The sequence below is a fragment of the Lissotriton vulgaris genome, chromosome 3_1 (genome assembly GCF_964263255.1).
Source record: "Lissotriton vulgaris chromosome 3_1, aLisVul1.2, whole genome shotgun sequence".
Classification (NCBI taxonomy): Eukaryota; Metazoa; Chordata; class Amphibia; order Caudata; family Salamandridae; genus Lissotriton; species Lissotriton vulgaris.
Window position 1 is genome coordinate 690,255,636 of NC_141689.1, and position 24,658 is coordinate 690,280,293.

Consider the following 24,658-nt stretch of genomic DNA (forward strand, 5'->3'; position numbering starts at 1 on the left):
AATCTCAGGAATGTCACCAGATTGCCATGGTCGGACCGAAGGGAGAGCAACGACTTGTAAGGGCGGATCAAGTCCCTCAGGATAGGGGGGACGACGCCCTGAAGTGATCTGAACACAATGCAGAGGGACTTGAACTTCACTCTTGCTCGGATCGGCAGCCAGTGAAGGGCCTTAAGGGCAGGTTTGGCAGAAGATCTTTTTGCCGATCCGGTGAGCAGCCTGGCAGCCGCATTCTGGACTCTTTGGAGCGTATTGAGGGTTGACTCTGGGGCCACCAGGAATAGGGCATTGCTAAAATCTAGCCTAGATAGAATAAGCCCCTGCACCAGAAGTTTCCTGGAGTTGGGCAGGTGTAGCGGAACAGGCCATAACAGGTCCCCGCAACCCTTTTGGCCAGTGTTCCCATTGACAACTCCGGCTCGAACCAGACCCCCAGGCTTTTTATTGCATCCTTAGGGGAGGGGGGGGCACCCAGACAGGGGGGCCACATGGTTTTTGGGAGAGAGGTAACCGAGTTGCCCAGGAGCATCAGCTCCGTCTTGGTGCCATTAAGTTTTAGTCGGGAGCCTGACATCCAGGAAATAATGCCTGATAAACAGGAGGCAAACTTTTCACCATGACTTTCTGAGAGAGACAGCGAGACGACCAGTTGTGTGTCGTTGGTTTGTGCACAGGGTTCAATCAAGGCAGGGTGAGGGTGAAAGAAGCTTAACAGCACTCATTTTAGCAACTACAAAAAAATTTAAAGCTATGCCAGATTGGCGGGAGACATGCGCTCTTGGGTGGTGTTTGTGGGGCGGGGACTAGATAGTGGTGTACTTTGAGTGTTACTTGTCATGGTCTCCTTTAGAGAGAAGCACATGACAAGCATTTACAATGCAATATGTCTCGCAATTGTGAGATTTTGAGCTATTGGCATTGTCATTTACAATGCAAACACAAGGAGATGATGGATGGAGCGCTGAAACATTTCAGTCACTCACTCCCAGTCACAGATGTGGGTTGAATCCATCATCGTTCTTTAGCTCACTTCGCCACCCCAGACCCCAGTTCACATCCAGCTTTCTGCAAATCAGTCTTGAACTTGTGCCTCATGGGAACAGTCCAGCCCAAACTGCTAAACCAGCTCTTCCCTGGACCGGAAACAAGCATCCTGGGACCCATTCCGGGGTAACACCCCTCATCAGCCAGTCTAGCTTGAATCTAGTGGCAAAGTGAGCAAAGGACCCACGTCTGGGCATACCCTGCCACCTTAAAGTGAACAAAGCAAACACAAGGAGATGATGGACGTGCTCACAAATTTATAATGTAGACCTTGTAACAAGCCAAGTAAAAGGTCTAGTCGTTATGGGAGTTGACAAATGCATGTTAAGCACAAATGGGGCCGCTCCCAGTTAAGAGACCAAGGCGCTAAAGGGTTAGTTTGTGAGTGCAGGCATCTAACTAAAAGTGAAAGACTGGTCTCACACACCACCTGGTGTCATGCTTCATCATTGACCAGTCCTCTCCCTCTAAAAACTTGGTTTGATAGAGGGCGGGCATACACCTGACAACAGAGATGCACTTCTAAGCTAAGTGGGGGCCCTTTTAAGAAAGAAGTGAGGTTAAAAAGCCATTAGATGTCAAATCAATTTTAAAGTAGTTGACATCTATACGGTTTACAAAATAAGTGAAAGGTGTGATGGGGATTTTATTGTCCACCCCACCGTGGTGAGTGTGGTCGACATGTTTCGGCGCACCAACCACGCACCCAACGCCCCCCACCACCACCCTCTGCACCTGGACCCCAGTAAGCACCGAAGACACCACCCGCACGATGAACACCATCCACTCCGGATCGCCAACCGACCCCTGCCCCCACCACGTCTTCAACAAGGCCGACTCCATCATCGCACCCCACCTCCGGGACATCATCAACACCTCCTTCAACACCGCCACCTTCCCGGAGATCTGGAAGCATGCCAAACTCAGCGCCCTCCTGAAGAAACCAACAGCGGACCCCACCGACCTCAAGAACTACCCCCCCATCTCGCTCCTCCCTTTTCCTGCCAAAGTCATCGAGAAGACCGTCAACAGACGGGAGGGGCGTGGCTTGGGCGCCGATGGCGATGGTCGCCTGAGAGCTCGGCTCCGGGACTGAGCCCGTGATTATCCTGTAAATCGGAGGCTGCGGGGCACCCCAAGCCCCGCATTCTGCTGAACGGACCGACGAAGACCTGCCAGGGCCCCTGGCGAGGCTCGGACGAGTGGCGGTCCGGCGTAAAACCGAAGTTTGCGGAGTTGCGGAGTGCGACCCAACATGGCGCCCGGACTTCATTGTCCCCCTGGCCGGATCCATTGAATTGGAGGAGCGTCGCGGGCGGCGTCTCGCCCCTGGCTTTGCCATCCCCTGCTGATCTGTGCACTAGATATCGGTCGGATCGGACTTTCTACAACGAGAATGCACTTGGTTGGGTGACTGGGCGGATGCCCACGTTATAGTGGACCCAGTGAGCGGACGTCTGGTGAACCGGGCGGTGGCCCAACTCACGACACCGCACCTAGCTACGTTTTCCTGGCCAGTCCACTTCCATGGGAGGCGCGACACTCTGGCACCGCAAATCGTCCGGTGGAGTTGGTGACCCTCACCCCGGGACTTTAGAGGCTGTGCGGACCTGCCCGACCTGGCGGAGGTTATCTCCGCCCCCTCATCGGTGCCCTCGGACGCCGTGGTGGTGGCGCGAGCCAAAGCGGAGAAGTTCCCACAGGCCCTGGAGAAGGAGGTCCCCGATACTTGATTTGAGGTCCAGTAACCGGGAGGGTCGTGGTCGGCATCTGCACCCGGAGACGCCTGCTCCTGGACCATCACGGAGTGCCCCCGGCGACATGGGGAAACCTAGAGGAGCCAAGGGGACTACCCCAACCGCCTCAGACTCGGAGGCCCAGGACAAAGAGGAACATGGGGACCCAAAGAGTTCTGGTGGTGCATCGATGCAACAGCAGTTCGACCGCGTCCTGGAGGCGATAGCGACCACGCGATCGGCCCTTCAACAGGACATTGCCCAGGTGGCGACGAGCCTAGGTCTCCTTAGAGCGGACCACGGCAAACTTTCGGACCGGGTCAAGGAAGTGGAGAGCTCGGTGAAAACCTTGGAGCCAGCGCAGCGAACCTTGGCTGCGACTATGAAGGATGCTTTATCTCGGATTGCGACCCTAGAGCAGAGAGCGGAGGATGCGGAAGGCCGCAACAGGAGGAACAACATCCGTGTGGTGGGCCTTCCGGAAAAGATCGAGGATGGCGACATGGTGGCATACTTGGAGGCCTGGCTCCGTGACAAGGTGGCCCCGGAGGGGCTATCCTCCTTCTACACCTTGGAGCGTGCCCACAGAGTCCCGGCGCGGCCACCGCAGCAGGGACGTGCCCCGAGACCAGTGGTGGCGCGGTTATTGCACTTTCGGGACAGAGACTTAATCCTCAATGCCGCCAGACATAATGGTCCATTCAAAGTGGCGAACAGTCAGGTGAACATCTTCCCGGATTACACCTATGAAACTCAACGCAGGCGGTTCTCCTTCCTGGCGGTCAAGCGCGAGCTCAGGAGCGAGGGCATCCAGTACTCGCTCCTCTATCCTGCAAGGCTCCGCATCATTGTCGATGACAAGACTCAATTCTTCGACACCCCGGAGGATGTCTGTGCCTGGCTCGAGCTTTACAGAGCAGGGAAAGATGGCTTCGGCTCCTCATCCCAACAGGCGGAGGAGCCGGAACAGAGACGGCGATCCAGGAGGATTAGGAATCGTCGAGGCCGCTCGGGGGGCCCTCAACTGCAGAGACGTCGACGGAGCGGAGGGGAGTGCTCGAGGTATTATCTGAGTTGTCTGGCGCACGGGACGATGCCATTGAAGAGGAAGCTGACCCGGGGGACGAGGGGGCACCATCGGACTCAGAGGACTCAGTGACTGATAGCACCCATACACCGGTGATCACACCGAAATCGGTGGAAGACCTCCTGGATGGACAGGGGTAACGGGGTGAGCTACCTCATTTTGGGAGGGGGCCCGGCAGGGGGGAGGCGGTTGCCGTTAATTGATGCTGACAACGAGAGCGGGGAGGGTGGGGTGCCCCTGTTTCTGCCCCGAGGGTCTTTGGCACTGTTTTGGGCTTGTTTTTAGTCCTGGTAGCCGGAGCGTCGAGGGCCCACTGCCCCCGCCCGGCCCGCACCTGGCCCTTAAGGCCTTCCTACGGTGGCGACCGCAGGATTAGTAGGGGTTATTGGGTTGTTGGAGGGCAAGGTTTGGATGGGATCTGGATGGTGCTGTTTGGGTCCTGTTCTGGGGAGGGTGGGTGGGGGTCTGATTCGTTCTTGGGGTGTTTGGTTTTGGTTGGGGAAAATGGCCGCCATCAGTGCTGGGAGGAATGATGTCCTTTTTTTGTGGGGACCCGGATGGGGAGACTGTGTAAGAACAATATGGGACAATGGCTGATGTTGCTAACTTGAAATGTGTCACTTGGAACATGAGGGGGCTTCACACTATGTCCAGACGCCACAAAGTCCACGCTTATTTAGTGCGTAGGGGAGTGCAAATGGCGCTGCTGCAGGAAACTCATCTGAACAAGGCGGAAGGGGCGGCGCTACAGCGTAGATGGAGGGGGCAGGTCTTTTACACATCGTACTCCGCGTATGCCAGAGGGGCGCTAATATGGGTTAGAGCTGGGGTCCCCTTCCAGGTCACGAAAACAGTGATAGATCCAGAGGGGCGTTACGTGGCCATTTCGGGCACTTTAGGAGGGAGGGACTTGAACGTTTGCTGTGTGTACGCTCCTAATATAGACCAGACTGCCTTCCTTTCTAGGTTGTCGGGCTCGTTGGCCCACTTCTTCTCCGGGCCCCTTCTGCTCGGGGGAGACTTTAACTCAGTAGTGGACGTAGACACTGACCGCTCGCATCCACCCCTTCCCGATTCTCCGGTTCGTCGCACGGCTAAGAGTCGTAAGGATTGGCAGACCCACTGGGATCTGACGGATATCTGGAGGGCGCACCACCCCACATCTAGGGACTATTCGTACTTCTCGAGCCTCCATGAGTTGCATGTCAGACTGGACGGATTTCTGGGATCGCCCGAACTGGTTTCGGCAGCGGTCCGATCTGAGTACTTGTCCAGAACCATTTCAGACCATAACCCCCTCCTGCTGGACCTTCGCTGGTTCTCCGGGACGCCGGCGGTGCCCACCTGGAAGCTACGACCCGAGATTCTTGAGGACAGTGCTTTCAGAGCGGACCTGGGGGATAAGGTATCGGAATATTTTGCTTCCAACGGCGGCACCGCGAGTACAAGGGCGTTAGAGTGGGACGCTTTTAAGGTAGTGGTGAGAGGTTACTGCATTTCTAAAAAGGTGGGCATGAGGCGAGTTATCCTAGCTGACCTAGATGCAGCGGACCGGAAACTCCGCGAGCTGGAACTTCGACGCCCCGGGCGCCCGGAATTACAGGTACTCACGGCGGAGGCGAGGGAGAAGGTGGCGGCGGAGGTCGAACGGCTTCGCTGTTTTGACTACAAGGCCTATACGGTCCGGTCCATCGCGGAGGGGGACAGATCGAGCGCGTTGCTGGCATGGCTGGCCAACCCTACGCGCCAGTCCTCATTGACGACAAGTATGCGTAAGGCAGACGGAACCGAGGTATACACTCAACCGGAGATTCTCAGCTGCTTTCGGCATTATTACGAACGTTTGTACCGCAGTCGCTCCGCACAAGACCCTGACCGGCTCGATAATTATCCACGCCCACTGGAGCTCCGAACAGTGGAGCAAGAAGTGGCGAAAGCCCTGGGGTCCGACATAGAATTGGGGGAGATCCGCGGTGCCATTAAACGGATGGCGAGAAATAAGACCCCGGGCCTGGACGGCCTGCCCGTGGAGTTTTATGCAGCTTATGCTGACCTCCTAGCCCCTAGGTTATTGGTGGTCTACAAGGAGGCGAAGAGGCTGGGGCGACTCCCGAGCTCGATGTGTGAGGCGTTGGTGGTTCCTCTCCTCAAACCAGGAAGGGACTCGTCCGACCCGGGGTCTTACCGTCCCTTATCGATGCTGACGGTGGACTATAAAATACTGAGCAGTATCTTGGCCTCGAGGCTGCTGGGACACATGAGTTCCCTGGTACATGAGGACCAAGCTGGTTTTATCCCAAGGCGTAACACGACTATGAACATTCGCAGGTTGTTCCGTTTGCTAGGGGAACCGTTTGTGGATGCCCCGTCCCCGGTTGTCTTATCGGTGGACCTAGAGAAGGCTTTTGATAGCCTGGAGTGGGACTACCTCTGCACGGTGCTGCGGAGATTCGGCCTCGGTGAGGGCTTCATCAGATGGACCGCGGTTCTATATGCCTCTGCATCGGCCAGGGTTCGGGCGGGACCACTGATTTCCTCACAATATCCGGTAGAACGGGGCACGAGGCAGGGGTGTTCGTTGTCCCCACTTCTCTTTGCGCTGGCGGTGGAACCACTCGCGCTGCACCTTCGATCGGGAGCCCACTATATGGGCCTGTGGACGCCTTCGGGCCCGCACTACGTCTCGCTGTATGCAGACGACCTGTTGCTCTTCCTAGAGGACCCGCTCGACGCTTTACATGGAGCGGCGACGGCGCTCACGGAGTTTGGGGAGGTTTCGGGCCTCCGGGTGAATTGGTCCAAGACCTGTCTTTTCCCGGTTCGTAAGGGCGCCCCCACCCCTCCTTTAAGTAGGGAGATTAGATGGGAACCCGACTGCTTTAAGTACCTGGGGGTATTCGTCTATCACGACCCATCCGACCTCCTGGATGGGAACATTGCCCGCAGCATTCGAGCCCTTCGAGGCTGCATGGACTTTTGGGCCACGCTGCCGCTTTCGGTGGCGGGACGGATCGCTCTGCTTAAAATGGTGGCGCTTCCCCGACTATTGTATTACTTCCGGACAGTACCGATCTGGGTCCCACCGGCCACGTTTCGATTATTACGATCTATGATTGTCGGATTCCTCTGGGGCTCGGGCCGCCGTCGGGTGGCCCTCAGGACCCTGATGAGGCCGAAAGATGAGGGGGGGCTCGCGGTGCCGGACTTTGAAAAGTATTACCTGGCAGCGCAGCTCCAGACCTTCACCCAGGAGATCGCCCGGGAATTCCGGGGCCCGGAAGACAGAAGGGGGACGGGCATGGCCAGGCATGTTCTCTCCTTCATAGCGTTGCGACAACGTTTGGCCCTGCGGGATTTATCGCTGGAGGAGCGGACTGTCCGCCTGTGTTGGAATCGGGCTCACGCCCGAGGCCATCTAAGAACACCGTATGCGCCCGAAATACCTTTGGGGATGCTGACGGCCCTCCCCCATGGAGGCGATTGGTCACGATTGGTGGCCTGGGAGGACACCGGCTTACAGCTAGTTGGGGATCTGTACGAGGACGGGGCGCTCTTGCCCTTCCAGGATCTTATTGATCGCTTCGAGATCCCCCGTGGTGACTTTTTGTTGCACTCGGCCATTGTCCGAGCGATCCAGGCACACTGGAAGAGCGGGCTTGAGGAACCTGCCTTATCTCCGGTGTGCCAATACGTGATGATGTCTGCGGGCACGGTGAAGGCGGTCACTTGCCTTTACGGTAGATTGACCAACGAAGGGTTGGCTCCTCTCACTACTTTGAGAAACCGCTGGGAGGAGGACATTGGCAGGGAAATCCCGGAGACGACCTGGTCCCAGTTGGTGAGGCGAGCCTGGAAGGGCACACGCCACGCCCGATTTCAGCTGGTCCACTATTACGTTCTCCATAGAGCATATCTGACCCCAGTGAAAATTAAGCGATATTTTGCCACGAATTCGGCGGATTGCCCTAGGTGCCCAGCTCAGGAGGCGGACCTCCTCCACATGTTATGGGCCTGCCCGGGATTATCATCCTACTGGGTGGAAGTGGAGAAAACCCTGGAGAAGGTGACGGGGAGATCCTTATCATTTGATGCGGCGGTGGGACTCCTACACTGGTTCCCTCATACCCCCAAGAATAAAATTTCCAGCAAATTTATCGACCTAGGGCTCCTCCTTGCTAAGCGAGAGGTGACCAGAAACTGGAAGGCACGAGTTGGTCCGACAGGGAGCAGATGGCACAGCGAGCTCTTGAAGTGGGCGGCGGGGGAGAGCACACTGAGATACCAACTGGCTTGGAGGCAGCGTAATGAGAAGGCGCAGGAGGCAGCGTTGGAGTGGGAAATGTTAGTGCAGGCCCTCAGGGATTATTGCGCCCCCAGCGACTCTGAAGGTGAAGAAGCGACTCGCCCCGAGTCCCGATAAACATTTGCACTATTAGGTCTGTTGCTTTCCCCGTGGGTCCCATAGCAGATCCTGTTGCGGTTGCTCCCAGGCGCTGATGGCGGGGTTGGGTGGGGTTTACCTTGGTTAGTAGTATTTTGAGGGTGGGGGTTTTTCTTTTGGGTTTATAGGCTTGTTTGGAAAAGCAGATGACGGACAGTGGATCATCCGGACCAGCTCTAACATCCTGCTGAGCCCCCCCTGAATTTCGCCGCCCGACCCCAGGGTTGTGGGCCGGATGGCTGTGTACGGAACTTACGGTGCAGGGACAGAGGGTTGTATTTCGCTGATACTGCTTGTGATACAATGCTGGTCGATTTTGTAACGATTTACTAATTCCTGCAATAAAAATATATTTAAAAAAAAAAAAAGACCGTCAACAGACAGCTCGCTGCCTTCCTCGAGACGAACGGATCCCACGACCCCTCGCAGTCCGGTTTCCGAGCCAAACACAGCACCGAGACCGCCCTCATCGCAGCCACTGACGACATCAGATCCCTGCTCAACAATGGGGAAACAGCGGCCCTCATCCTCCTGGACATCTCCGCAGCATTCGACACTGTCTGCCACTGCACCCTAGTACAGCGCCTCAGCAACATCGGAATCCAAGAGAAGGCACTGGAGTGGATCATCTTGTTCCTCGCCGGAAGAACCCAGAGAGTCCGCCTCCACCCTTTCAGATCCGAGGCCACCAAAGTCATCTGCGGCGTACCACAAGGATCATCACTCAGCCCAACCCTGTTCAACGTCTACATGAGCCCTCTCGCAGCCATCGCATGCAAACACAACCTCAACATCATCTCCTATGCCGACGACACCCAGCTAATCCTCTCTCTCACCAACGAACCCGCCACCGCCAGAACCAGCCTACACGAAGGGATGAAAGACGTCGCCGAATGGATGAAGAACAACCGCCTGAAACTGAACTCAGACAAGACGGAAATACTCATCCTGGGATCATCACCTTCCGCCTGGGACGACTCCTGGTGGCCCCCTGCCCTGGGCACCCAAACCAACTCCCAAACCAACGGACCATGCACGCAACCTGGGTTTCATCCTTGACTCCTCCCTCTCGATGACCAAACAAGTCAACGCCATCTCTTCATCATGCTTCAACACCCTGCACATGCTCCGTAAGGTCTTCAGATGGATCCCCACCGAAACCAGGAAGACGATCACCCACGCACTCGTCACCAGCCGACTGGACTACGGAAACACCTTCTATGCCGGAACCACAGCCAAACTTCAGAAAAGACTCCAGCGCATTCAGAACGCCTCCGCACGACTCGTCCTGGACATCCCCCGACACAGCCACATCTCCGGCCACCTGAGAGACCTGCACTGGCTCCCCGTTAGCAAGAGGATCACATTCAGACTCCTCACCCACGCTCACAAGGCCCTCCAAGACCGGGGCCCCAAGTACCTCAACAACCGCCTGACCTTCTACGCGCCCACCCGCCAGCTACGATCAACCTGCCTCCCCCTTGTCGCCGTACCACGCATCCGCAGAGCCACCGCCGGAGGAAGATCCTTCTCCTACCTGGCAGCCAAGACATGGAACTCCCTCCCGATCCACCTCCGGCTGACCCAGGATCATCTCTCCTTCAGGAAGCTCCTCAAGACCTGGCTCTTCGAGCAGTAGCGGACCCCTCCCCCCCAGCTCCTTGAGACCCTTCCGGGTGAGTAGCGAGCTATACAAATGTCCATGATTGATTGATTGATTGAGTTGGCACAGAAGGGTCCATGGCATTCATCAGGACCTAAAAGGAAACAGAGCGGGCTCCACTCTTACCAGACTATGGTGAGAGGGTTCCACTGCGTGGGGTGACCTCTGTCACACTCCACTATGATGCGACTTGTATATTCAAGCCAGAAAAACAAAAACAAACTTGACAAATATGGACGGAGAGTGGGCGGGTGTTCCAGTGCCTACTCCAATACAGCATGCCTCGCAGAGTGAGCAGTCCATGTGCACTACGGCTAGGCTCAACCTAAATGCAGCAAAAAAATGCAACTGTGTCCATTCTTTGCCACAAAATTGCTGCAAATAATTCGCCATATATCCTGGAGGATCAGACTAGTAGTAACTGGATTCGTTAAGTATATCTTTTAACATGTCACTCACGATAGACTATGATAGACTGAACCACTCCCACCTGTCAGTCAGGAGTAAAAAGCCATGTGCATCATATTTTGTGAAGACCCTCAGTGGTACATCCTCATTCTCAAATCTCACTTTCCCGCCCAGTTCACTGTCATACTAGGTAACTGTGGAGGAAGAAGTCACACTTTTAAATCAGTGTAGAGAGGAGGGGCAAATCTCCGGAGAAAGACATGCACTTATGTGGCTGTCCACTGAGGTAACACTAATGTTAGTAAACTGAGGGTGTGTTAAGTCGCGTACCTCCCTGAAATTAAGCAAAATCTCAAGACAATCCTGCAAACATTATGCAATGGGCATTTTGTGGTCTATTGAGTGAAAATGTAATGTGAGGGCATATCTTGCATTTAAAAGTCACTAGAGGTCCCGGCAAAAGGACTGGCACGGGAGGAAATGTTTCTGATGGAACTAGTCGTCTGTAGCAAAAATATGTGAAATTTCACGCTAGCGTGATTTTCAACCGTTTCCATAGCACAAATTGCCCACTTCCACGCGCACGATGCACATTTTTGCACAGGCCTGTCTATAAGTAGCCTCTTTTCGATCGGACTGGCTGATGCATTCTTTGTGAACTCACAGTAAGGGCCCGATGTAGGTAAACGCGATTTTCCGATTTCAAAATACCGAGGCGGGCCGAATCGGTATTCTGAAATCGGAAAACGATATGTAGGAAAAAAATACCGAATGAAAACCGAATCGGTCGGCATCGGTAATGAGAATCGGTACGTTCCGATTCAGCTCGTTCCGAATCGGAAATTACCGATTTGGCCAACAACGAATCGGAAAACACCGAATCGGCTCTCATCGAATCGGATAGTTCCGAATCGGCGAATACCGAATCGGTAAAAGCCGATTCGGTAAAAACCGAATCGGCAATCATAGACCCATGGCGAAAAAGCCCATAGGAATGCATTGCATGAACCGATTCGGCTTTTACCGAATCGGATAATACCGAATCGGATTTTACCGATTCGGCTAATACCGAATCGGTAAAAGCCGATTCGGCAATAGGCGATTCAGCCAATGAGGTGGCTCCCCCTCCCCCACCCAAACAGGGAGTGGCAACCCTGGCAGGTGCAGACAATTAAGAAGTTTCTAGAAGTTACTGGAAAGCCTGCCTGAGCCCAACACACAGTTAGCAGCAGTGGGAGAAGGAGGTTGCAGACTGAACAACAGCAGAATGGCAGATCAGGCAGGAAGCCAGAAGTCCTCCCAAAAGAGGAAGCCCAAATTCACCACCACAGAACTGCAGGTGCTGGTTGAGGAGGTGGTGAGGGTGCACCGCCAGCTCTTTGGCAGGCTGTCCCTCAACGTGCCAGACAGCACGAAGAGGAGATTGTGGACCGACATCGCACAGAAGGTCAATGCTGCTGGAGTCACCCCCAGGTCCATTGAGGAACTAAAGAAAAGGTTCTACGACCTCCGCAGCCTCACGAAGAGGAAGCTGGCCGAAATCCAGAGGCAGGCTGGACACACCGGAGGAGGCCAGAACCCGGCGCCACCCCTCACCGAGCTGGAGGAAATTGTCTCCAGCACCATCGAGAGGGCGAGCATCGTAGGGATCGGGACCCTGGACAGCACTGCGATGGCCACAGCTACAGGTAAGAAGCATGCGCATCATGACACACCCTACCAGACACCTCCCCATTAGACACAATGCATAGGCAAACACCAGCACTGTACTGCCACCAACATACAAGAGACAAGCATCATGGTACATGTAGTCAGCAGAAGTTAGCCAGATATGTCAGTGCAGAATCACAAGACAGGAAACAGTGTGACACGGTGTAAGGAGATGCAAGGACATGTGGAATGCCATAATTGTACTGCCTGTAATACATCGGCACTCAGTTTACAAATGCTTCTTTGTACCTAGGGGCACCATCAGGCAGCACCACTGTGGCAGCAGAGGGAGCCTCGACATCTACTACTGCAGTGGCAGGGCCCAGCACCAGCCAGCCTGGCCAGGAGGAGGAGGATGAGGATGAGGAAGGAGACACCACAGGGCTTGGAATGGAGGGAGTCCTGGTGATTGATTTCCAGGCAGTGCACTCCCCAGTACTGCCCAGCTCACCCCCCTTGCAATTTTCACCATGCAACTCCCCAACAAGGCAGACCATTCCGCCGACAACAGCTCCTGCCACAACCGTGGCCTTGCCACCCGTCCTACCTGTCCTGGGAGCAGGGGCACCGGGACCGGCCAGCACCACACCACCACCAGTGGCACCCCAGCCCACTCAGCAGGCCGGAGGCAGCAGTGCCAGACGCCGTGCCACCACCACCACCACCACCACTGCTGCACCAGCACGGGAGGGCAGTGTGTTCCTGGGCCTGGAGGGCCAGATGGTCAAAATCCAGCGCCAACAGGCCAGATCCACCATGGCCTGCCAACGCCAGCTCCTGCAGCACAACCTGCAGATGGGGGAGTTGGTGAAGGGGTTCCAGGCTGTTGTGGACAGCAACAAGGAGGTGGCAGCAGGGTTGGGCAGGCTGACCACTGCCATCACCCACTCCTCTGCCAGGCAGGAGGAGCATGAGGTTGCGCGCAGGAGGGATGCCCGGGTGCTCAACCGGGCCATGGCCCGCCTTGCATCGGCGACCGCCCAGCTGTGCATCCGAAGCGCAAATCAGGAGTCGGTGCAGAGTCAGCAAACGGCTGAGCTGACCAGGGGGATGGCCAGAATCACCACGGCCATGGAGGCCATGTTAATTTCAAACGCCGCCTCCAATCCTGCCCTGGACCTGGGTGATGCTGGAGACAGCAGCAGCCGCAGCAGCCCGGCCAGCGCTGCATCAGAGCCAAGGAGGAGCACCAGGCGATCCGCTGATGCTGCAGGCCATTCGGAGGGGGCCGGGGGACACCCCAGTGGGTCTGGAAAGCGGGCCAAAAAATAGGCTGGCAAGGGGGGATGATCATACCAGGACCCTGGACTTTATTTGTTTTGACAGACTCCATTTTTTAATGCACTTCAGTGATGTAACTGTGGTGCATCACTATTAAAAATTTTATTTTCCAAGCAACATTTAGCTGTCTTTGCATCTGTACTCAGTCAGAAATAGTTCTCAGTGATCTCCTCACGTCTGTATCTGCCATCACATGGCGTACACACCCCAGCTGGCTGTGTCAGTGGCACAGCTTCGTCGTCGTCATAGTCCTCGTAGTCAGACAACTCCACCTCAGTGCCCTTCTTGACCGCAAGGTTGTGTAACATTGCACATACAGCTATGATCTTGCAGCAGGTGATGGGGGTATACTGCCTTGCACCTCCACTCTTGTGCAGGCATCTGAATCTACTTTTCCAGATGCCAAAGGTCCGTTCCACAACATTCCTGGTGCGTATGTGGGCCCGGTTATACCTCCTTTGGCTGGGTGTGGAGGGGTTGAGGTAGGGGGTGAGTATGAATGAGCGGAGGGCATATGCACTGTCGCCTGGAAGAGAAAGGGGTCACATTAGACACATGCATACATGTATTACACCTACCTACCATGTGTTATGGGGGTCTGATGATGTGGCTCACCTAGGAGGTATCCTTCTCCAAAATCGCCAGCCATCAGCCGTGCATATATGCCGCTCTGTTGGAATATATAGGAGTCATGGGTACTCCCTGGAAATTTTGCTACCAGGTCTGTGATGGTGCACTTGGCATTGCAGATCACCTGCACGTTGATGGTGTGTGTCGATTTCCGATTGCGGTATATGTATTCGGTGTCCGCTGGTGGGCAAATCGGAATATGCGTGCCATCTATGCAACCGATGACTTGGGGAAAGTGTGCCATCTGGTAGAAGTCCGCTTTGGTTTGTAGCAGTTCTGCGTGGGTTGCAGGGAATGAGATGTATTGGTCCATCCTGTCTATCATGGCGTCAAGGAATATGTGGAAGAACCTTGACAGGCTGCTCTGGCTCACCCCTCCTGCTGCTGCTACTCCACTTTGATAGCTGCCAGACGCTACCAGGTGTAGGCTGCATAGCACCTGGACGTGCGCAGGGATGGCGTGTGCCCTTGGGGTGTGGTGGTCCAAGTATGGCTTAAGGTCCCTGATGAGCTCAAGTATGGTGTCAGAGTCCAGCCTGTATCTCTGTAGGATCTCAGCCTCAGTGAGCATGAACAGGGTTATCCTCTGTCTGTAGACCTGTTCATTTCTTAGCCATTCCCTCTGTCCTTCCTGCTGTAGCCGTAGCCGCCTCGCAATGACATAGAAAGCTGCCATCCTGCAAGTTGCAATGCATTTTGGGACTGTTTATATGGGTTGGAGTTGGTTACCACCTGATTGCAATCCATGGTAAATACCGAGTGAATTCTACCGATTTTGAGCCGATTTCGGTGTTTCTGTGCCTCCCTACATCTCCCCAACTGTTGGAATCGGGGAATTTCCCGATCGGAGATTCATACGAATCGGCATGTTTTCCGATTCGGTTCATGTCCGAATCGGTATTTCTACCGAATCGGTACATGGACCGAATCGGTGATTTCCCGATTCGGTGTCACTAACGAATCGGTAGTGGGACCGAATCGGTGAATTCCCGATTCGGTGTCACTAACGAATCGGTAGTGGGACCGAATCGGTGATTTTCCGATTCGGTGTCACTAACGATTCGGTACATGGACCGATTCGGTCTTTGTCACCGAATCGGTGTTTTTCCGATTCGTTACATATCCGATTTTCGGTATGTACGTATCGGATCCTTTCACGTTCGGTACACATTCCGATTCGGTTTTCTATCCGATTCGTTCTGTTTTTGGTTCCCTACATCTCGATGGCTGTTTACCGATCGGTAAGGGCCAAAAATCGGTATTTTCGGCCGATACCGATCGGTAAAGCCCTACCTACATCGGGCCCTAAGTATCCAGCTAACCCCAAGCAGCGATTAAGTATGTACAGAGACATTTTGACGAAGTGTGTTTTTATCACAACCTTACTTTTGCTGAGTATTTTATCACCGACTTCTTTCTGATTACAGGTCTTGGTACGCAGGGACTGTAATGATGCAATTTCAAAGCCGAGGGATACAATGTGCAGCTGCATGTCTGTCAGTGAAACATAAGACAAGAGTCTCTAAACCGTGGGTAACACAACGCCTAAAGGAAAGAAACCCTGGGGTTTCCATAGCTGGACGTGATAGATCACCCGGGCGGGGGGGGACGAAAAAAAAAACAGATGCGCATATTGTACATAATGGCGGTACGGGGAGGAAACCAGCGTGTTCTTAAGGGATTACTTGCATTCTGAAAACGCGCCACAGGAACACTGCAGACGCATTGTTTAGCTTTTCGTCACATTGCCCAATGTCATAAACTGCACTTTTTCTGGTTTTTTTTAGAAGCTAAGCGAGGAAGGGAGAGAAAGAACAGATGCCTGGAAGAATGTAGTTATGACAATTATTGAGACCTAAACGGAGTAAGTTTGTGTGCATGTACGGTGTCACTCGCACATCACTTCTGCGCGTCACTTCTTCCGCGGTTCCGGAATGGGACCTGACAGCTGTCATGGAAAATGTATTCACATTCGTTTCTAGTCAGCCAGCTAAGCCTAATTTAATGTTACCTCAATTGTTTAAATGTGTGGGGCTAGAGTCTAAAATAAAGCATTCTGACAGGAGGCGTCTCAGGCAATCTGCACGAAAGGCGCCGAGCGAAACTGCAAATGGAGGCCTGCACTGCCGCGACGCTGGGTCTAGCTACTTTCAGCATTCTCGAAACCGTCTCATTTACTGGCTCGGTTGTTCTCAAGCTTCGCGATAGCACTGATGGGCGTCGCTGTCCAGTGCAACACTGTGACCTAAGATGGCTCTCGTTGCACCAAGTTTGTCATGACACACAAAGAACGTAGATATCCTTAATAGACTACTTTTTGCTTTTTCTCTCGCGGTTGATGCTTATTGACCTCACTGTAGTGTTTTCAAACAAGTCTGGATCTAGAGGAAAACAGCACCTTACAGAAATGGAAAACAACTTGACTTCAATTTCAGTATTAATTAATAGTGTGAATGCCCTGGTTACTTACCGGTAATCTTCATTATTCAGAGTATAAACAAAGTGAGCTTTAGCTCCACACCAGAACCCTCCAAAGCAAAAGTTAGCCTCCCATGCCTCCCATCCCATCTCATCCCAACATGGCCGACCCATATCACCCATGACCTCTATAAGAGAAGGGTCGGACCATCAGACAGCCTGATAACTACCAAGCATACACATGAAGCCGAATAGCAACACAGGGAGGGAGGGATGGGAACTCATGTGGCGAGGAAGACTATACTCTGAGTAATGAAGATTACCGGTAAGTAACCGGGGCATTACCTCCTCGTAAGTCTTCCACGCCACATGACAAATGAAGTGAGCGCATACCTAAGCCGAGCAGCTTCTTGGAAACTCACAAGAAACCAACGGACCAGAAGGGGATGCCAACGAAGCGGATGTATGACGTTACTCCGCATACTTTTACTCCGCATACCGTTACAACGCGACTTTTACAACGCATACCATTACAACGCATAGCGCTTTGAGGTGCTGGATAGTGGTAAGTATAATTTACTATTCTAACTCCAGTCCCCGTGGACCCTAGGGAAGGTGTTGGATAGTAAATTATACTTATTCCCTATCCTAGAGCGCCCCTCAGCGCAATGCGTTGTAATGGTATGCGGAGTAAAAGTCGCGTTGTAATGGTAGTGCGGAGTAAAAGATGCGTTGTAACGGGTGTATACCCAATGAAGCAGGGCAAACCCAAAAAACACAGACGAGTGGAAGGAACCACCCAAAAGAGAGGCAACCCCGAGCAGGAAGAAGCATTGGGAGGGCCGAAAACCCAGACCCCCGTAACACGTAAGCCAACCACAAAGCAAGCCTGAACCAACAACAAATGGCATAAGAGAAGGCACAGGATAAAACCGTGCAGAGTCAATTGCAACAACAAACAGGCCCCAGAACAGAAAGCAGTAAGCCGGTTAAAACACACCAAGACCGCCCAACGGACAGCCAACAGTGAGATGGAAGCAAAAGCCCAGATTTCGGAACCGAAGAAACAGAGGGCACCCCCACGACAGTGACACAACAAGAAGCCACAGCAGTAAAGAGACGCAGTCCGTCCGAAACACATCGACACCGCAATGCTGACCACCAACAGCAAGAGAGCCGAACCACCCCAAATCTAACGACTGGAGGGTAAGAAGGAAACAAAACCCACCAAGCCTGGTGGCAACCGAGGACCGAAGCAGAGGAACCAGATGGAAAGAACACAGACTGGCAGGAGCCGCAAGAACGGATTAAGGTGCAGGAAGAAACCCAGCACCCTAATTGATCAGCAGAAATGAAGATCACCAAAACCCCACCAACAAGGAGAGAAACAGGCGGGACATGGACCCCAGTTGCACAAAGGACCCCCCCGGAAGGGAGCGTGACACCAATAAGAGGGAACCCAGGCCAAGTGGAGTGGTGTGGCTAGTGGAGTGGTGTGGCTCACCAGTTAGAGGCGGCAGACCCGGGAGCAGAAGTCGGCCGGGACCAGGGTTCAATTACCGGCGCGGCAGGGTCGTGGACTTGAGTCAGCGGACTCGATAATTCTCGCTTCGGTGCCTACTCTAATCTGGGTCTCACTCGGCAACTCTGGGCATTAGCTTGCCTAATCTCCACAACGGCCCCCCCACCCTTACGCCGGGGATGCCTGGCTCCACCCTGGGGACTCCCTGCAGGGACCATCCCACAGGGAAAGCCAGGACGGGTTCCCCAGCGTTGCACAGCACCAGGAAACCTCCGGGTAGCAACGCGCTTTACAAGTGCAAACATAATAATAATAATAATAATAATAAGCCACCAGAAAGGAATGTGAATTCCCACCAGGGGCCCCCACACACAAGAAAGCTGTAGCAAGGGAAAAGCAGCACAAATGAGTGAGACAGCCCCACACAGGGGCCAAGCAAACCGACCCACAACGTCCCACATGCAGCAAAGGAGCCGCCGAAGTGAGAACCCAGGTGGCCATTCATACAACCAACAACCAGGCCTGACAAGAGCCTACAGCTCCTGGTATCCACAGGCGTTCTCCCATTCGAGTAGTAACCAGGCCTGACCCTGCTTAATTGTTGAGATCAGGCAAGAACATGTGCTTTCAGGGCGGTATGGCTGTAGCCGAACAACGGAGAGCCGACAGGAACAGGAGCATACACAGAGGCAAGGTCATAGGCAGAAACACACCATAGGCAAGAAGAACAGAAGAGCCGGGCGAAACGAACCCAAGCAATGCCAACACCTCCAGGGAGCAAACCTGAGCATGCAGGCCCCAGTACCCCAACAACAAGGACAAAGGGGAAGAGGATACAAAATCCGCACTAGAAGTGCAGTGCCCCACCCAGGGAAGGAGAACCGGGAAATCCCAGCACCCCCGGACAATGAAAAGCACCGCACAAACAAAAAACACCATGGGATATTTAGAAAGCAATGGCAGTATACAAACCCTTGTCCTGTGCGAGCCTGTGCCCCCAGAAGCACCATACAGACCATCGAGCAATAGCCCAGGGTCCAACACCCACAGCAGCCGAAACCAAGGGAGAAGCACCCGGCGAGCATCACCAACAGGACAAATGCCCCGTCCAGGCCAAACAAGCCCAGAATCCACGTAAGCAAAGGGACTAGAGGAAAGCGCAAAGCCGGGATCCCCGACGAGAAGGAGACAGAGCCAAAACTGGGGACTCAAACCGAAACCGTAACAAAAGCGACCCAGTCAAGGACAGTACAACCGCACCAAAAAGCCAAAGGAGCAAACCCCTCAACACCTTGGAGAACGAGGCAAGTGAAAAACTGCACAGAATATCAACAAGAAGCCACGCAGGGCAAGGGCAAACCCCATACTAGCCAAGGAACGGCCAACAAAAGTCAGATGAGAAACCCGCCAACAGGTGTACCAACTGACCCAGTACCGACCTGGAACCCAAGCACTCCCTACAGGACGACAAAGGCCGCCATCACCCGGGAAGGGGATACCAGAACAGAAAGACCACCGGCAGCACTGTTGACAGGGTGGGAAGGGAGCCGCCAGAGAAGAGACACCTATGGCACAGGCGAAGCCGGAAATGAACCGAACCAAGGCAGGCCGCGGGACACTGAGACCAACAGGACAGGGAGGACCCCCAACGGACAGACAGGGCAAGCACCACCTGACAACAAGGCACAAAGACACCCAAAACACTCCCAAAGGAAAGCACCAACCAAGGTAGGTAACCCCAACAGTAACAGCCGGGGGCCACACAAAAACCAGATGAAGGGAGACAGGCACAAGGAGAAAGGTAACCAAAAACGAGAAAACCATAAACAGGGCAGGGAAAACACCAATAGCCCACCGGTAAACCGGAACCGGATGAACAGGACCCGCCGGAGAAGAACCAGAGAGATAGTCAAAAAGTGACCCCACAAGACAGGTCAAAATGCACACCCCAGCAAAGGTATGCGCTGAACCCCTGGCCTGACCAAGCCACCACCACCCAAGGGTAGCAGACCAATCAAAGAGCCACAGCACTTCGGACACGTGCAGGGGAGCCCAACAACCGACAAGTGGAGAGGTCTGGCAGTAGGCAGGACCCATGAAACGGGGACAGAAGCCACCCAGGATGGGAGGAGAGGCAACAGAAGGCCCCCAACAGAGCCCCAACCACCAGCAAGTGAGGATAAGCACCATCAGGATGGGGGCACAATAGCCGCTTGCTGAGCCAGAGAGCAAGAGGAGGAGGGGGGACGCTACGGATGCGGCCCATGGACAAGAACGGGCAAGTCCTCCAGGAGCAGAAACAGAAGCCCACAAGGTGACCACCGAACTAGCCCAGAGAAGAACGGACAGGCGCCAACAGCAGTTCACCTCATCGGACATGCAGCAGCTCACAGCCCCCGGAATCCCCAGGAGGACGCCCAAACAAGGACCAATCAGGCCAGACCTCACACAATAAAGGAGAGCAGGAGGGACGGACCACAGTCCCAGCATCGATGTAAGAGCTTCCACCAGGACGGACAACAATATCAAAATATACAGCTCCACAAAAACAAGGGTATTACTACCCAATGGAAGCCTTTATGCCACCCTTAGAATAAAGAAAGATTGAGAAAACACCTGGAAGGCCCAAACGCTGTGTCCTGTAGTACACGTTACAGTGCATGTACGGCTCCTTGATGCCGCTACAAAAAATTGGCATAACAAAAAATAGTAAAATACAACCAGCAGCGAATAAACATAATGAATTTACGTAACCAAAGAAGACCTATGTACATAAAAACACAAAACTGTAATGTAGAGCACAGGCAGGAATCAAACCCAAGTCCTTCGTGAGCCGGTGCACCAGCGGCACAGGACCTACCATTGAGCTAAAAGCTCAGTAGTTCATTCACAGAATGTGCCTAGAAACAGGCTTGTCAATACCAGTTTATGACTGGGGAAACCAATGGTTGATCCGCACACAGATTGGACAATGTAACCACTGTTAACCAATGAAAGCTGCTAGGCAAACACATACATCCCACTGCAACTAGTGACTGCAACCAGTCAGGAGCTATAAAACACACATATAGTTATAAAATACACTCCTAGAGTATATTACAGCACCGGGTCAGCACAATCCAACAAAAAAAACAGTGAATTAGTAAGAGTCTGAAATGTGACAGCAGTAGAAGAGCCGAGAAGATTCGATAACTCCCAACAATCCAGGCTCACCTGCAACGCTAGTCGCAAACCAGGTTTTCAGTTTAGCTGCATGAGAACAATGTAGCGGGCATGCACATGTGCAAGACACCATAAAAAAATGCATTGCAAGCATCAGCCTTAAGGAATTGAAAAGTTCCAGAAAACAAAAATGCACAAAGGACTGTAACCACCCGAAGGATACAAAACATTACAAGCTGCACGCCGTTGGTCTGAGGAACGGGTCAGTAAGTGGTATCTGACTGGACAGGGAGCCACTGAGGCCGTGGCAACAGCGCAAATCTCCAGGTTGCATGCCGCTGCGCATGGCACCAGGCAGTGCGCACACCTACTCCGCCCGGGAGAGGGTGCTGTGCGGATGTAAACCCCAGCCACAGAGTCCCCGCTCAGCAACGAGACTAACGTGGCATGGCTCGAGACCGGCAACATCTACAGGAGCCGCACAAATAGTAAAGCAACATGGGCCAAAGGAGCAGTCAATGTAGACACGGTTGAGGCAAGTATGCATGCTCCCCGCGCCTCCCATACCTCGAAATAGCTGCAGGCGCATGCAGCCAGGCAACCCCAAACATGCGGGAAGCCAGTCGGGAGAGGCGTCACCCCTGGAGGCAGGACAAAAAATCTCCACGGCCCCCACAAACCTGCGCCCCCATTCCAACACCCAGTAAGTAGAAAAAGAGGGTGGTGAAAACGGATGCAAGCCCACTGTGACCCAGAACAGCATGGAGAAAACCAGATCAGGTCAGAGGAAACCAAACAGGTGAGCCCGCTAGTACAGGGCTGAACAAACACACAGAGCCACAGAACCAAAAAAACAGGCTGTGGGTTGGGCCGACCCTCCTCTTATAGAAGTCAAGGGTGATATGGGTCGGCCATGTTGGGATGGGAGGCATGGGCGGCTAACTTTTGCTTTGGAGGGTTCTGGTGTGGAGGTGAAGCTCACTACGTTTATCATGTGGCGAGGCAGACTTAAGAGGAGGTAATGAATAATTAGTGGACAACGGAGAGAGCAGGCCCTGAAAGTAGCCAGGGACCCCGTGCTCTCCAAGCAACAGGCATGTAAGAAAATCTGTTCGACCTCAAGACACACCTCTTTAAAGAACACTCCAACACAACACTGTAGATAGCCCCCTCCCACTCCACTTGAATTCACCAGCCCCTCTCCACACTCTGATTGTATTCTTATTGTCCACAGCATATACACAACTCTGCTACCTCTAGCTAGGTTTACACTGCCAGAGACATATGTTCATACATATATACTAGCATTAAAGGGGAGCTGGTGGTCTGTCTGCAGATCTATTTGTGGGTTATAACCACTTTGAACGCATAATGGAATATGGCTAATTGGGGAATTTTTTATGGATTCATTTCCATTTACCAATGTTAATCAGGTGCTGTGGCTAAGGCCCAGAGGGATCCTTCCCTATTGATGAAGAGAAGGTATATGTGCACTCACTGAGGACATTTGTGTGCCTCAGACTTTGAAAAGAGGGCTTTATTAGGAGAGGTAGGGTTAGTCAAACTGAAAGATTTGAAGCCTGTATAGGAAATCTAAACTGGAAAGGTGAGGAAGAAATACCAAGAAACATGGAAGAGTGCTCAGGGAAGCCATCCTGGTCATGATGTGATGACATGAGGCTATAAAGGAGGTTAACAGAGGAGAAAGGATAACTGGTATGTGGAGGTGGACTGCTCAGGGCAGATCTATGGGGGAAGCATGGAAAGGAAAGCAAAGGTGAGGAGGAGCTTATTGTTAAATGATACTCCAATGTGCTCAGATAGAGGGGAGGATATTTCAAGATTCCAACAGCCGCTTTACTTTTATCTCGTAAGGTTACTTAAGTAAGGAGACAAGAGCTTCTGATGGTCTCCACCTCTCACTATAATTCTATAACCAGCTCAGACTAGTGATCTACATGGACATTTTCAGGAGGGTAAGGTGTCAGTGCTTCTTGAGTCCCAGGAGCATCTGTCATATGGTTTTGTATCTGCTTCAGTGTTTAAACAAGCCCCCAGAGTGTTTTCCTCCTTTCTCACCTGTGAGGATGCAACATGTGGTCTTTTTAGATGACACTAGGCATCAGTATCTGTTCCCCAGACAACTCTCTTGCTGATTCTTTCACCTCTCTCTGATCCCATTAACATCCATACTATCCATATTCCACTGTTACTGAAAGTTCTCCAAGATGCCTGGTGATATATTACATCCTTCCTTCTCTTCTGTCGCACCCCTCTGTGTTGAGGTGTCCCCATTAGGCCCATGTGTCACCAACACTGAAGTCACAGAATCAGGCAATCCAGCTCCCTCATGCAATGTCATGCAGGAATATTTGAATGAATTCAAACCTACCTACAAAATGTGCAACCAAAACCCCAAGTTCAATTTTATACAGAATTTGGAGGAGTAAGACTTTGAACATCAACAGCACTACTGTCTGCCACAGACATCCATCATACACTGATGGGTGCAGAATGGAGCAGTTTACCATCCTCAACAAGCAACAAGGTACCTTAACTGCCCATCATCTGCAGATGAAGATTCTTTAAATTTGACCACATGAGGTCCGAACCCGCTCTCCTTTGGTTTCCAGCAAGCCTTTGATGTTTGCACCTCCACACTTGTGTCAAACACAGTGGACCCATAAGGTCACACCTCAGCTATAAGCACAGCTTAGGCCTACATATCTAGCTTAATTTAAGAGATTCTGCACAGTCAACACTGTGATACTGTCTTGTCTCAAAGGGAGGGTGTTGGCCCTATTTTCATATTCATTACATGCCTTGAGCCCACTGTGCTCTTATAGAAATAAGAGACTGTCACAGAATTCGAGGGCATCATCACAAGGTTAGAACTCTCCTGATTCTGAGCTGCTATTTGAATGTCTCTGTGAAACATCCACCATGTTCAGCCCTCAGCCACAGCTTCCAATTAGTGTGTTTTTCAAAACACACCACGTGTACCACATAAATAACTTAACTTTTCCTGAGTAATGCAAGAAGCAATGTAATGTGTTTTAAAATATTGCAAACATTGAGAATTAGCTAAAGGTATTGTGTAGCATTATTATCGGTTTATAAATAAGATAGTTATTGGATTTGAGTACCATTGATGTATACCTTTATGTGTGCTGTTCTTCACTTATTAGACACCCATACCCTTAACCCCCCCCCTTTGAAAACCCTGCATTAAGTTACTGACTATGACTGTTGAGATTTATGTTGCATTATTAACTGAACGTTAATCTGTGCACATTTGTTCAGTAGAGGGCATGGGCATACTCTTCTTGAGTAAAGGTGTCTTCTCTTATGGTACGTTAATTGTTGACTTTGTGTATGTATAGTTGACTGCTGTAAATGTGATGTTGTGTGGATACTGTAAGAATGTATATTTTTCACCTTTAAAATGCACATTAATCAGGTGCCCGGCGGCAGCAAAGGAAAATGGCCACTCGTTGGTCTCTCTGACGCACCGGAGCTTTCAAATGCACGGAGGGTGTTTTTTTCTACATTGCGC

The 24,658-nt window shown here is 52.6% G+C and overlaps 1 protein-coding gene across 1 annotated transcript; it reads left to right on the plus strand.

Moving 5' to 3' along the window:
* The first annotated feature begins 11,359 nt into the window (after positions 1-11,359).
* Positions 11,360-13,566, plus strand: LOC147726924 (uncharacterized). The gene is made up of 2 exons (XM_086963011.1): positions 11,360-12,067; positions 12,343-13,566. The coding sequence occupies exons 1-2, from the start codon at positions 11,647-11,649 to the stop codon at positions 13,359-13,361; spliced, it is 1,440 nt and encodes a 479-aa protein (XP_086819137.1). The 5' UTR covers positions 11,360-11,646; the 3' UTR covers positions 13,362-13,566.
* The last annotated feature ends 11,092 nt before the right edge of the window (positions 13,567-24,658 follow it).